General features: G+C 32.6%; 3 protein-coding genes across 3 annotated transcripts; 1 reads left to right on the top strand and 2 right to left on the bottom strand.

The window, feature by feature from the left end:
* Positions 1-365: 365 nt before the first annotated feature.
* LOC110009224 (two-component response regulator ARR9) lies at positions 366-1,731 on the bottom strand. The gene is made up of 4 exons (XM_020678276.3): positions 1,340-1,731; positions 1,058-1,245; positions 893-963; positions 366-794 (listed from the first exon to the last, which is right to left on the bottom strand). The coding sequence occupies exons 1-4, from the start codon at positions 1,440-1,442 to the stop codon at positions 599-601; spliced, it is 558 nt and encodes a 185-aa protein (XP_020533935.1). The 5' UTR covers positions 1,443-1,731; the 3' UTR covers positions 366-598.
* Positions 1,732-6,285: 4,554 nt separating this feature from the next.
* LOC105631639 ((R,S)-reticuline 7-O-methyltransferase) lies at positions 6,286-7,764 on the top strand. Its single transcript, XM_012213819.3, has 2 exons — positions 6,286-7,154; positions 7,311-7,764. The coding sequence occupies exons 1-2, from the start codon at positions 6,375-6,377 to the stop codon at positions 7,605-7,607; spliced, it is 1,077 nt and encodes a 358-aa protein (XP_012069209.1). The 5' UTR covers positions 6,286-6,374; the 3' UTR covers positions 7,608-7,764.
* On the bottom strand, positions 7,735-10,770 carry LOC105631640 (Major facilitator superfamily protein). The gene is made up of 5 exons (XM_020678400.3): positions 10,575-10,770; positions 10,274-10,491; positions 9,925-10,176; positions 9,542-9,822; positions 7,735-8,855 (listed from the first exon to the last, which is right to left on the bottom strand). The coding sequence occupies exons 1-5, from the start codon at positions 10,723-10,725 to the stop codon at positions 7,985-7,987; spliced, it is 1,773 nt and encodes a 590-aa protein (XP_020534059.1). The 5' UTR covers positions 10,726-10,770; the 3' UTR covers positions 7,735-7,984.
* Between the last annotated feature and the right edge of the window lie 1,250 nt (positions 10,771-12,020).

Here is a 12,020-nt window from a genome sequence, read left to right as displayed (position 1 = left end):
TGACATTTAATATTAATATAAATAATTTAAAAAATAATAATAATCGTCTCGTGCATTATGCCGACTATTGGTTGGAGTCCATGACTACTTGGGCCGTAGAAGGATTGTCATAAATAGCAGCCCAGTATAGCCTCCTTAGCACTTACACCAAAAGGCCCATTTTCCTCTTTTAAAAATTTTCTTTTCTTTCCCCCTTGTAAAGAGGCTAACACACAAATTCTTTTTTTTTTTTTTCTTTTTAAGTATCGAGAAGGGATTCGAACCTATGTCTAACCGTACATTTATTTATTAATCGACTATATGCTAAAAAAATAGATAGTGAAGGGAAAAAAGATTGCAAAATTATCATTTAGGCAAAAAGAAACTTGAATGAATAGTTTTTTTTTTTACCTTTCAATAATTTACAATTGATCCTTATAGGATCATTCTAAAATCAGTGAAAACAATTAAGTGAGACTACATTTCTATTTGGACTGTGTTATAATTCCAAAGGAAAGGAAATTAAAAAAAGAAAAAAGAAAAAAGAAAAAAGAAAAGGTAAGGAAAAAATTGTGTTGGGAATTTCCTAAACGGTGTTGTATTATGAAGTAAATATTTGTTAATCAAAAACAACTTCCAAGCCTTCATATCTTGTTCTTGTTCTTTCTGGTGAGTGGATTTCGTCCATGCCCTTCCTTTTGTTACTTGGTTCATCTTCTTTAGCTTTTCCCTTCATTAAATGGGGTTTAAGCTTGTTCACATCTGATAATTGAACTGGCTTTAAAAAGAACTCTTCAGCTCCTTCTTCCAAGCATCTGTTCATCAATACCCATTAATGCATATTAGATCTAAGATCAAGAAACAAACAATTATTGCAAGTTTTTAAATTCTATGAATTAAAGTTTATCAATACCTATTAATTCTTGATGGTACATTCTCTGAGGACATGATCACAACTGGTATGTCTTTTAAAGATTTGGATTCCTGCACATAAAAATACATTTAATCTTAATTTATTCCACAATTTATAGATAACTATTCATTGTTTAAACCTAATTAGGAAAAACAATCAAAATACCTTAATCTTTCTGAGGAGATCATAACCTGTCATCCCTGGCATACAGTAATCTGTAATGATCAAATTTACTTCAACATCTTGATGATGATCACCTGGAGGGGAAACAGAGGTAAGGTTTGAATCTATCTGTTCTTCTTCATTTAAACCCAAGAACTCCAAAGCTTTACTTCCTGAATCAACTGCAGTAACTACACAAACAAAAGAAGAATAACAATCAATAACCAATTTCAAAGATCACAAGAATTTTAAGAAACCAGATTAAATAAAGAAAAGTAAACCTACCATGATAAGAAGATGTTTTAAGAAGCCTTTCAATCAATTTTCTATCGATGAGGCTATCATCAACAGCAAGAACATGGAACTGAGGCTCTGTAGCCATACCCATAACTGGTTCAAGAAAATGAGTTCTTGGGGTAGAAGAAGCAAGAAAGAGAGATGAAGAGGGAAGAGGGAAGGTAGGAAAGTTTTAAATGGAGAGCCATACAGATAGAAATCCTGTAGGAAATCTGGACAGTTTGGAAAGGAAGATCCTGCAGATTTCATTCAGAATCTCCCGGATCTTCTAGGTCGATATTTGAATTAGACAACAAGCAAAGAAGGTGGTGTGTTTTTCATTTAATAATTGTACATTTTTTTATATTCATTTTCGACCTTTCGATTAAAGATTGAGACAAACTGTTTGTATTGTTGGTTTCCAACTTGGCCTTTTCAAGAATACATAAGGTTGCCCTATTATTACATTTCATGCACGTGCATGTCTCTTTGACTCCTTCTAAATTAATGAATATAGAAAATGTGTTTAATTAATATTTAATTAGGGGACAAACCCTCCAATGCATAGTATTTACAAATTTTGAAACATTAGGTAAATTCAATTTCCGCTTTTAAAATTAAGTAATTGTTGTCAATATCTAAAATTCTAAAATCCGGTAAAAAGAACAATATTGGAAAGGTGAAAATTTTTTAATTATGATTCTAGACAGAATTTCTTTTCAAAGGTACAAAGCAAGATTGTGGTTTCTTTCTAAAGAGATTATTATTAGGGAATAAAGGGATGATTATTATCTTATTTGACATATTATAAAAGTTTTAATTTAATTTATTTAGAATATGAACAATGTTTTAATAGCTATATATGGGTTGTCCAGATGTGCCTAATCTCTTACAATCACCAAAGCAAGAAATGACAACCAATGGTGACAAACAAGACCTTAAAAAGATTTTTATTTACTATAAAAAGCATTTTGTTAATAAATTATTGCCGCCAAGATTCTTTATGAATATTTTGATTATGCATATTTAAATAAGTCAAAGCATCTAAAACGATATATACTTTAACACCAGAGGTGGTGGGTTGATGGTAAAGACATTGATCACCCACTTGTTTGCTTCATTCACGTTACGCATGATATTTAAATATTCACTCTCCTGCTTAGGAGCCACAGCCCCCTTTGTGGGCTGTTTTAGACCGAACTCTATTGTCATGGGCTGCGGACTACAACACTATAATCCTGCAGGAAAAGGGCAGTATCTTCCACCAATACTCGGCGGATCGATGCACCCTATAGGGGTCAGAACATGCACACCTAAACCGGTGGCCTGATCTAATAAGGCAGTGACTAACACATTTAATAGTGCTTTTTTTTATTAAAAAAATTAAAATGATATATACTTTTTATATAACATATCTTCAACATAATACCAATTATCTAGTTAAAAGCCATCCACCATTTATTATTATCCCACAATAATATTTTATTTTCTATCTAGGGTTTGTGGTTATCCATCTCATATGAGATTAATATTATTTTTTATATACAGATATTAATCGCCCGAATACATAAATTTACTCATAAATTTTACAGCAAAACTCTAAGAAAACACCGTTACTCATGAATTTTACAACTTTAATCATATAATACTTTGAATTTTGTGAATGACATGTCATGCATTCAAACTTATAAATTTTGGTAATATTACACACATTTTTACACTAATAATACTAGTTTTTAGGTTTTTGAAGCAAAATATACATTTGATATGTAGTTAGTATAGCTTTTGAAGTAATAATTTTCACAAACTATTTAATAGGTGTTTAATTAACTAAAAAATAAATATAATTTTACAGGTTGGAGTGTTTAATATATGTAATTTTATAAGTGAAAATATTTAATAGGCGCAAATAAAAATTGACGGTGCTATAAAATTTAAATTTAGGGGTAATCGAGTTTATGTATTTGATGGGTATCAATTTCTATATAAGTGCATTTTTCTATGCATCCAACCCTAAATTTACAGAGATTGATCGTAAATATTTTTTTGTGGATTTAATCCTGATTTTGTAATTGAATTCAAATATATTTTATGACTGAAGCATTTTCCATTTCTAATAATACAAAATCTCATTATGAGTGGATTTGAAATTTTATTGGTTTTTTCTTAGCATTTTCCATTTTTAATAATACAAAATCATGGTAGATGCCAGAGGTGTTGAAACTTGAAACTCAGTACGCACAAAAAAAAAAAAAAAATCAAATTGGCTTGGAGGTGAAATTCCAGGTAATGGGGAGCTGGACCCACCAAATCAACAGGAAGGATATGGAATGCTTTGGACAAATCATGTGCTATTATCCTCTAATTAATTCTATGATTTGTTTAATTAATTAAGCTTTCGTACTTACGGATTCCTTAGTTTATTTTTATTTTTTACAGATATTGCTGTTTTTATGATCTCTTGGGTCCCTAAAATTTATTCTTGAATATCACAGACTGATGTCCAAACATGCTATTGCAAATCTTATAAATATTGGCCAAATACTAATTATTAAATCGTTTTATAAACGAAGCAAACAAGTTTGAATTTGCCGGATTTGAAACTCAGCTCGAATTTCATTCTTTGATATAGAAATTATCACGATGAAAGAATCGTTTTTATATAAACTCTGCAATGCTCGAGCCAATCGCAGCCGGAGATGTTAACAAACAAGATTAGATTAGAATGACCAATAAAACAAAATTGAAAGAAGTGATGAACACGTTGGATTGGGGTTGGTTTTCAAAAGTGAGAAAAAACAAAGGAAAATGTCTATTCAAGAGCTGAGGGTGATTGAGCATCACTAACTGACAGGGCCCCCATTGCCACTATCTTCTTGAACACCGAACAAGCACCACCACCACGCATTGTTCACCCACTACTTACTGTCGCCAAATCACGCCTACACAATCATCACCATGCCCTCATTCTATTGTTTTAAATAATAATATTAAGGGAAAATAATTATTTCATCCCTGAAATTTATCATAATTATTTAATTAGTCCTTGATATTTATATAAATATTTATAACATCTTGAGGTTCAATTCTGTCATATTAATTGGTCCTTCCGTCTAAAAATTACATTTTTTCCGTTAATTTTGAGAGAAAAATACGAAATTATCCTTTGAAAAAATAATTATTTCGTCCTAGAGGTTTGCCATAATTATTTAAGTAGTCCCCGACATTTATACAAATATTTATAATGTCCCTGAGGTTCACTTCCATCATATTAATCAGCCCTTCCGTCCAAAAAAATACAATTTTTTCGTTAATTTTGAGAAGAAAAGACGAAATTATCCTTTATAAGTTTTGATTGACATTATTGTCAATCCCTTTCTGCTAAAATACCTAAAACTCAAATTTTCACCATCTTCCTCAACCCAACACAGTCTTTATTGCAACCATCGTGTCTCTGTCAATCATCATCTCTATAACGCGATCACAACCATCATCTATTGTTTTAAATAATAATATTAATACAAAATAAAAGCTCATAATTGTTTAAATATATTTGGAATTTTATATTTATATATATATGATTCAATTCTCAACGTTTTTTTTTTTTAATTACATAATTATTATTATGTACTATTTTTTTTTCTTTGACCAACAAAACACCCTTTTGGATTCAAATATGTTTAAAATGAATTTTATTTTACTTAAATATTTATTTATTTTATACGATGAAAGGGAAATTAGACCTACCACGAGCTTATGTTTGTTTAAAATAAAATAAAAGCTAAAAAGCTTGAAACATGCTAGAATTATACTAATCTAAAATCGATTTAAAATCAATAATTCATGGAATTGACCGGCCTTGTAAAAAAAGTCAACTCATACGATGCAAGGGAAAACGTTTTTCTCATTATTTTTTGTTTTAATTTCTGCTTGCTCAGCGATATACAATGTTTCTATAACTAATTTAACTACTACCTCTACCAACTATAAACAGATTCAACAAAATTAAATTAAATTAAATTAAATTAATTGTATATATATATACACACAGTGTTGTTATGTTTTGACCAAGTGTAGAATGATAGCTGGTCAACCCCATGAACCTCCCTCCTCTCTTCTAATTCTTTTAAATTAATATTTAAATATCTTGGTTGACCTTTGATTATTTTTCTGCAAGTTGTCAAAGAGATGTTATAATTCTACTTAATAATTAGACTGAAAAATAAATTATTGCCTATAGTTGGTGTATGGATGCTTCCGTACATCAAACCAATCAACAAAGAGTTTTAAAATAATGTTACTGTTTTCTCAATGTATAGTACAAAATACCAACATTTGAATCAAAAATATTTTTAAGGAGTTGTAGATATCGAATTCGAGACCTTTCAACCATTAATTTCGTGAGTCAAGGAGAGAATTAATTTTTATTTTATAGCTTGTAGTGTTATTTCGGCCGACTGGACCTTTCATTAAATTAAAAACTTAATGTTGATTTTTCATTAAATCAGAATTTCAACTAACCAAGACCAATTTTAAATTCTGCTATTGGGCCCTGAGCAATATGGGCCTGACATAGAGGCCAGTTGAATGTCCATAATCTAAGTCCAGCCCATAAGGACAAAAAAAAAACTAGTGATATAATATAATATAATAATATAAAAACCGAAGCAGAAATGCATTATCAGGCCTGCTTTTTTTAATTTTTTTTTTATTTTTAAATAATATATACTTCAATATAAATAATTAATCATAGAGTTTTGAAAAATCATCCGCTTCCCAGAAAGTATAACACGTGTATGTTGAAATTCATGCATGATACAATTCAACTGTGGCTCCCAGCTGACATGGCGTCACATATATAATAGTAAATATATACAGTCAAAATTGATTGCCTTCTCGAATGTCATATATATATATATAATATATAGTATAATATTATTTTATTTACAACTTTCTACATCTATTTAATTCGCGTCGAGCATCCTTTCTTTTACCATTGCATAAACAGCAGGTTTGAGAAAGAAAGAAACAGAGAAACAAAGAAATGGGAAGGCAAGATTTAGAAGATGAACAAGAAATGCTACTTGGCCAAGCTAAGATATGGCAATACATTTTTGGATTTCTTGATGGCATAGCTTTAAAATGTGTCGTGCAATTAGGTATTCCTGACATAATAAACTCCCATGGCCGCCCTCTTTCCTTCTCGTCCATTGTTAAAACCATCAACCAACCTTCTCTTGATGCTGACCGTCTTTCCCGTGTCATGACACTGTTAGTTCGTCGAGGAATTTTCACTGCTACTAGTTCAGAAGAAGAAGATGGTGTTCATGCTACTCTTTATGGGCTAACAAACGCCTCCAAATGGTTAATACGTGATTCAGAAATGAGTCTTGCTCCCATGTTGCTTTTGCAGCACCATAGAGAGTGGCAATCGGCCTGGCAAAACCTTCCTGATATAGTAAAAAATGGTGATTCTGGGTTTACCAGTAAGTCTCACGGCGGGTCAAGTCTTTGGGATTTTGCGTCTGCAAATTCTGAATTTAACACCATATTTAATCAGGCTATGGCTGTGACCTCGAAACTAGTTGTAAAAGCATTTATGAAGACTTATAAAGATGAGTTGAATGGTATAGGATCGCTTGTGGATGTTGCTGGCGGGACTGGTACCCTGGTGAGTGAGATTGTGAAGGCTCATCCTCATATAAAAGGTATTAACTTCGATCTTCCACATGTAATAGCTGAGGCACCGGAGCATGCCGGAGTCACTCATGTTTCCGGCGACATGTTTACAGGCATTCCACCAGCTGATGCCATTATTTTGAAGGTAAACCTTTTTTTAACCTAAAAAATATTTTCTCTGCTCTTGCAGTGAGGCTATTTTCCTGGCTCAATTCCATGACCTTAGCTTGTATCATGCATGGTGAATAAATTTGTTGCAAAAGAACAATTTGATCCTTATTTAATGCTACTCAAATTGCAGTGGATATTGCATAATTGGAGTGACGAAGATTGTATCAAAATCTTGAAAAACTGTCAAAAAGCTCTGCCGGAGAAAGCTGGACGGCTTATAATAATCGATGCAGTTTTACTCCCAGAAGGAGATAATCTATTCGATGAATTGGCATTGATAGGTGATATGGCGATGATGGTTCATCTCAATGCGCAGGAAAGGAATGAAGCAGAATGGAAAAAATTATTAGAGGAAGCAGGCTTTACTAGCTACAAGATAATCAAAATGCCAGACCAAGCATCCATCATTGAAGCTTACGTAAATTAGTTAATATGAATAAGATTATTGTATTCCTCCAAATAAATAATTATATCCTTTTGAATTAGTTTCCTTTAATATTGAATGTAATATGTGATCTGTAATTTTTCTCTTCTTATGATTTGCTAATGTAAAGTTACAAGACACTTGAAATTGATATTTATTATATATATTATTCGGAATAGACTTCATTGGATCGGTCCATCGCTCTGTCTGTATACAAAACTTATAAAAATGAAGTTTTCATCACAACTATGGTATTTCTAATCATTTGCACTAATGATATTAGAATTCTGAAATTGCTTGTTTGCACTGCTAATTAATTAACTACACGTCTGATTTTTCATACATATGGATTTCTTCATTAACTAATAAGTTGAGCTGGCTCAAGACTCACCACCTTTCTCCTCCATTTCCGTTTTCTCACCTTCAACTTTCTTGTACTCAAAACCACTGGCAATCCAGACATAAAGACACAAATTTAAACCACTCAATACTGCCAAAACCCAGTAGAAATAATCTAGATGGGCAAGATTAAGATTATCTCCAAGCCAAACACCGCCACCGCCGCCATGTCTAGACGTAACAGCCTGCACTACAGATATAACAGCAGTGTTTACAAAGCTTCCAATTCCAATTATACTTATATAAGCAGCTGCTCCCATGCTTCTCATCGCTTCCGGCATTTGATCATAGAACAGTTCTTGTAATCCAACCACCGCAAATGCATCTGAGAATCCACTAATCATGTATTGCGGGACCAACCACCAAACGGACATGGGTACTATTGCTTTTGGTGTGTCTAGTAGACCATGTTCTTTTGCAATGCTAATCCTTTTGGCTTCTACTAAAGCAGCAACCGCCATTTCAAGAATTGATAAGAACAACCCAATGCCTATCCTTTGAAGCATGGTTATACCAGATGGGTGCCCTGTTATTTTTCTTGCTAATGGGACGAAAAGTTTGTCGTAAACTGGGACTGTGACGAGAATTGTGAGGCCTATTAAGCATTGAAGTGATGCTGGAGGAAGAACGAAGTTGGGTCCGATTGATCTAATCATTGTACTTCCTTGCTTTACGAAGAATGTGTGGTTTTGTACAATAATGGATGTGAAAATTAAGCAACTTAGCCATATTGGGATAAGACGAAGAACTAACTTCACTTCTTCTACTTGGTTTAGTGTGCAGAGCCGCCATGGATTTCTGGTTTTGCTTGAGGCATCCATGTTGTCGATTACCATTGCCTTGTCCAATAACCTGCAAGTAAATTTTGCTCTAAAATTGAATCTAGTCTGCTAAAATCTTTGCAAATAATTATTCTTTCCATAATCTTTTTGAAGTTAGACCTGTTATCTGTAGCCAAATGAGTTTTTAGTGCAGTGAACTTAGGACATGTTCGATGTTTTCCATTATAGTATCATCAAATGGGTCTTAAGCCATGTTCGATGTGTCTATTGTAATATGATCAAATAAGTCTTATTATATAATGATGCCTCGTATTATCATTTGGGTGTGCACATGCAATGTTCTATTGCCACTAGCTCATGCTCAACTCACCCCTCATTGAGAAAGTATCTAATTGAATTCTTCTATAGAAATACAAGATTTGTTAATTCGATCACATGATGTTTGCAAAATCAAGTTTAATTCGGTCAGATGATGTTTGCAAAATCAGGATTTGATAGATAAAAAAGTGTTTATAGAAAAACACAGTTACTAGCTTCACAATAAGATTAATCATAACAGAACAAAATCAAGGTTGGGTAGATAAAAAAATGCTTCATAAAAGCTTATTGCAAAAACCCAAAAATAGAAAGGGTAGAACTAATGAATGCTTCATGTGCTTAATTTCAGCAACCATTAAAGAGGAGCAGACTTTGATCACGCTCTCTCACACATAACGAACAAGAACAACTTCGCCTTTTTAAAGAATTGACCCATACCTGAAATGTTTAGTGCGACACAAAATCTTGCCCTTAGGTTGACCCTCAAGGTCAGCCCCAACTCTCTTATCATCATCTTCGCAACAAAAACCCCATCCCTGCTGCGTCTCACTCACGCGACGCTTTCTTACTGCCGCGACTAGCACTTGCGCCACCGCAGTGTAAGGGCTCCCAACAGGTGCCTCTTTTCTGTATCTCTTCATTCCTACCAAGAATACAATTAAGGCCACCACTAATGTTCCTGCCAAGATCGCTAATCCTTCTGTCCATCCAACATTATCCTATTTACACATTCAAAGTAATCAAATTATTAATTTGTTTCTAATTACATCATTAATTAATGTGACATTCAGAATTAATTAATATTACTACAAATTAAATACCTGAACGTAAATGACTAAGAATACAGCTACGGTGGCCCCAATTACTATACCCAAGTACCACCAGTTGAAGAATGAGCTCTTGGCCGCCTTCTCCTCCGGCTTCTCCTCGTTGAACTGATCCGCCGCAAACGTCTGTACACATGGCTTGTGTCCGCCTTCACCAATAGCTAGTATATAAAGAGCTAGAAAGAATACTGCTTCACGGTAATGCATAGGAATTATAGAGACTGAGAAGGTCAGTAACACCATTCCCTGAGACAAACAAGAATAGAAATATGAGGATTGAAGAAAACTGGGGAGAGAAAGAAAACTGGTATGAGCTTAAGTTAAGAGATATAATGAAGTTTACTATGAAATATATGATTGAGGCTAGAAGAATGGTCGTGAACCGGCCAAGAAAAGAATCAGCAAGAACTGCACCGAATATTGGGAAGATGGCGGAGACGCCAATCCATGTATTAACGTTCTTGACCGCAGTGGCTGTGGGCTGATGAAGTTCATTTGTTAGGTATGTTATGAGGTTTCCGGCCAAACCGTAAAAGGCAAATCTCTCTGCCATTTCCACAACTGCACAAAACAATACATTCTTCAACAAAATAATTAAAGTCAAATTGACAAAAAGGAGGTGAAAAAAGGGGGGGTTGGCTTACAAATGATAAACAAGGCAGCTTTCCAGCCACCATTGGAGGGTTTTGTTGTGGAAGCAGAGACCTTGTTATTGGTTTGTTCATGGCTATCTCGACTGATCATGATAGGAGCAACAGTGTTATACTTAGAATTCTGGTGTAAGAATTTAGACATGTTCTCTAAAGAGGAAATACTGAGGAGGTCTTGGGGGCATCTCTTCCTTTTATACACTATGAAGCTTGCTTACTTCTGTAGTTTATCTCAAAATATTTTAGTAGACATTTAGTGCATGGGTAGTGTCATACACTAGCAAATCAAAAAAGAACTTTTTAAAACAGTGTTACTGTTATTTTTTTTTTTGACTGCGTAATAAGAAATACACTCGTTTAAACTAAATTGTGATTGTTTAGTGTATAAGTAGGCTATACACCGGGTCTAGGGAAGTAGAATGGATTGGAATGATAACCCGATATAATAGCTTCTTTGCTTTATTTAATTAATCGAATCTAAATTTATTATCATGTCGTATATGCACTTATCACTAAGCTATGTCTTGATGTGTCATACTTTATTTTTATTAGATTGTGATTGCTTCATTTCAGCTTCATACGACGGTTTTAGCATACATAATTTTTCTTAAAATGGAGAGGGATCAAAATATACTCAATTGCCATAAAATTCTAATGAATTGATTACGATATATATAAATGATGGAAATATACAAATTCACCACATGACTTTACAATTTTAATATTGTTGCATTCTAAATTTTATAAATGATTCATCATGCACTTAAATTTATAAATTTTTTTATAATAATTAAATTTATAAATTTTAGTACCATTGTAAAACTTTCTATATTGACCTAGCATGCACTTTTTTTTTTCTTTTGATATTCCTACGATCGACTTATTGAATAATTAAAAAATATAAAAATTATCATTTTTAAAATTGTAATAGCCACACAAATCAAATTAATATTTTACCATTGTTGTTAGTACGAAAAGATGTGTAACTTTTAACGGTGAAATATGTCCCTTGCAAAATTAAAAATACCACGATATTTTTTATAAAATATAGGGAGATTTTTATGCATTTATCCTTTTTTTTTATTAAAGAAATTTGTTTTTTTTTTTTTATTCGGACATGCATTTTTATGCTCGAATAGAGGCTACTAAAATTTAAATGAAGTGATTAAGTTTATTAGTGCATTTATTACAAGGAAAAGGTAAAAAATGATTGGTGTGACCGTGTGAGTTGAAGTTGATCATATCATCTTTGAAAATGGAAAAGCATTCAACTCATGTGGCAAAGACAGCGATCTCCATCTCTAATTCTTTTATTTTTATTTTTTTAAATATAATCCCCATTAAAAATGTTCCTAAAATGGGTTTTACCGACATGTTCGATACTTCCATTTTAATAATTTTTATTTCTTTATTTTAAAAGTTAATATATAATATCATATT

Source organism: Jatropha curcas, chromosome 1 (assembly GCF_041381405.1).
Source record: "Jatropha curcas cultivar XTBG-Jc1 chromosome 1, XTBG_Jcur_1.0, whole genome shotgun sequence".
Lineage (NCBI taxonomy): Eukaryota > Viridiplantae > Streptophyta > Magnoliopsida > Malpighiales > Euphorbiaceae > Jatropha > Jatropha curcas.
This window is presented reverse-complemented; position numbering and strand designations above follow the sequence as displayed.

Bases quoted from the DNA above. Each gene is read 5' to 3' on its own strand.
- LOC105631640 (XM_020678400.3), bottom strand. From the start codon at position 10,725: ATGTCTAAATTCTTACACCAGAATTCTAAGTATAACACTGTTGCTCCT. The intron at 9,823-9,924 runs GTATTTAATTTG...ATGTGTAAATAG, and splicing joins TCTTAGTCATTTACGTTCAG to GATAATGTTGGATGGACAGA. The intron at 8,856-9,541 runs GTATGGGTCAAT...ATTTACTTGCAG, and splicing joins TGTCGCACTAAACATTTCAG to GTTATTGGACAAGGCAATGG.
- LOC105631639 (XM_012213819.3), top strand. From the start codon at position 6,375: ATGGGAAGGCAAGATTTAGAAGATGAACAAGAAATGCTACTTGGCCAA. The intron at 7,155-7,310 runs GTAAACCTTTTT...CTCAAATTGCAG, and splicing joins CTGATGCCATTATTTTGAAG to TGGATATTGCATAATTGGAG.
- LOC110009224 (XM_020678276.3), bottom strand. From the start codon at position 1,442: ATGGGTATGGCTACAGAGCCTCAGTTCCATGTTCTTGCTGTTGATGAT. The intron at 1,246-1,339 runs GTAGGTTTACTT...TTGTTTGTGTAG, and splicing joins TAAAACATCTTCTTATCATG to TTACTGCAGTTGATTCAGGA. The intron at 795-892 runs GTATTGATAAAC...ATTGATGAACAG, and splicing joins GTACCATCAAGAATTAATAG to ATGCTTGGAAGAAGGAGCTG.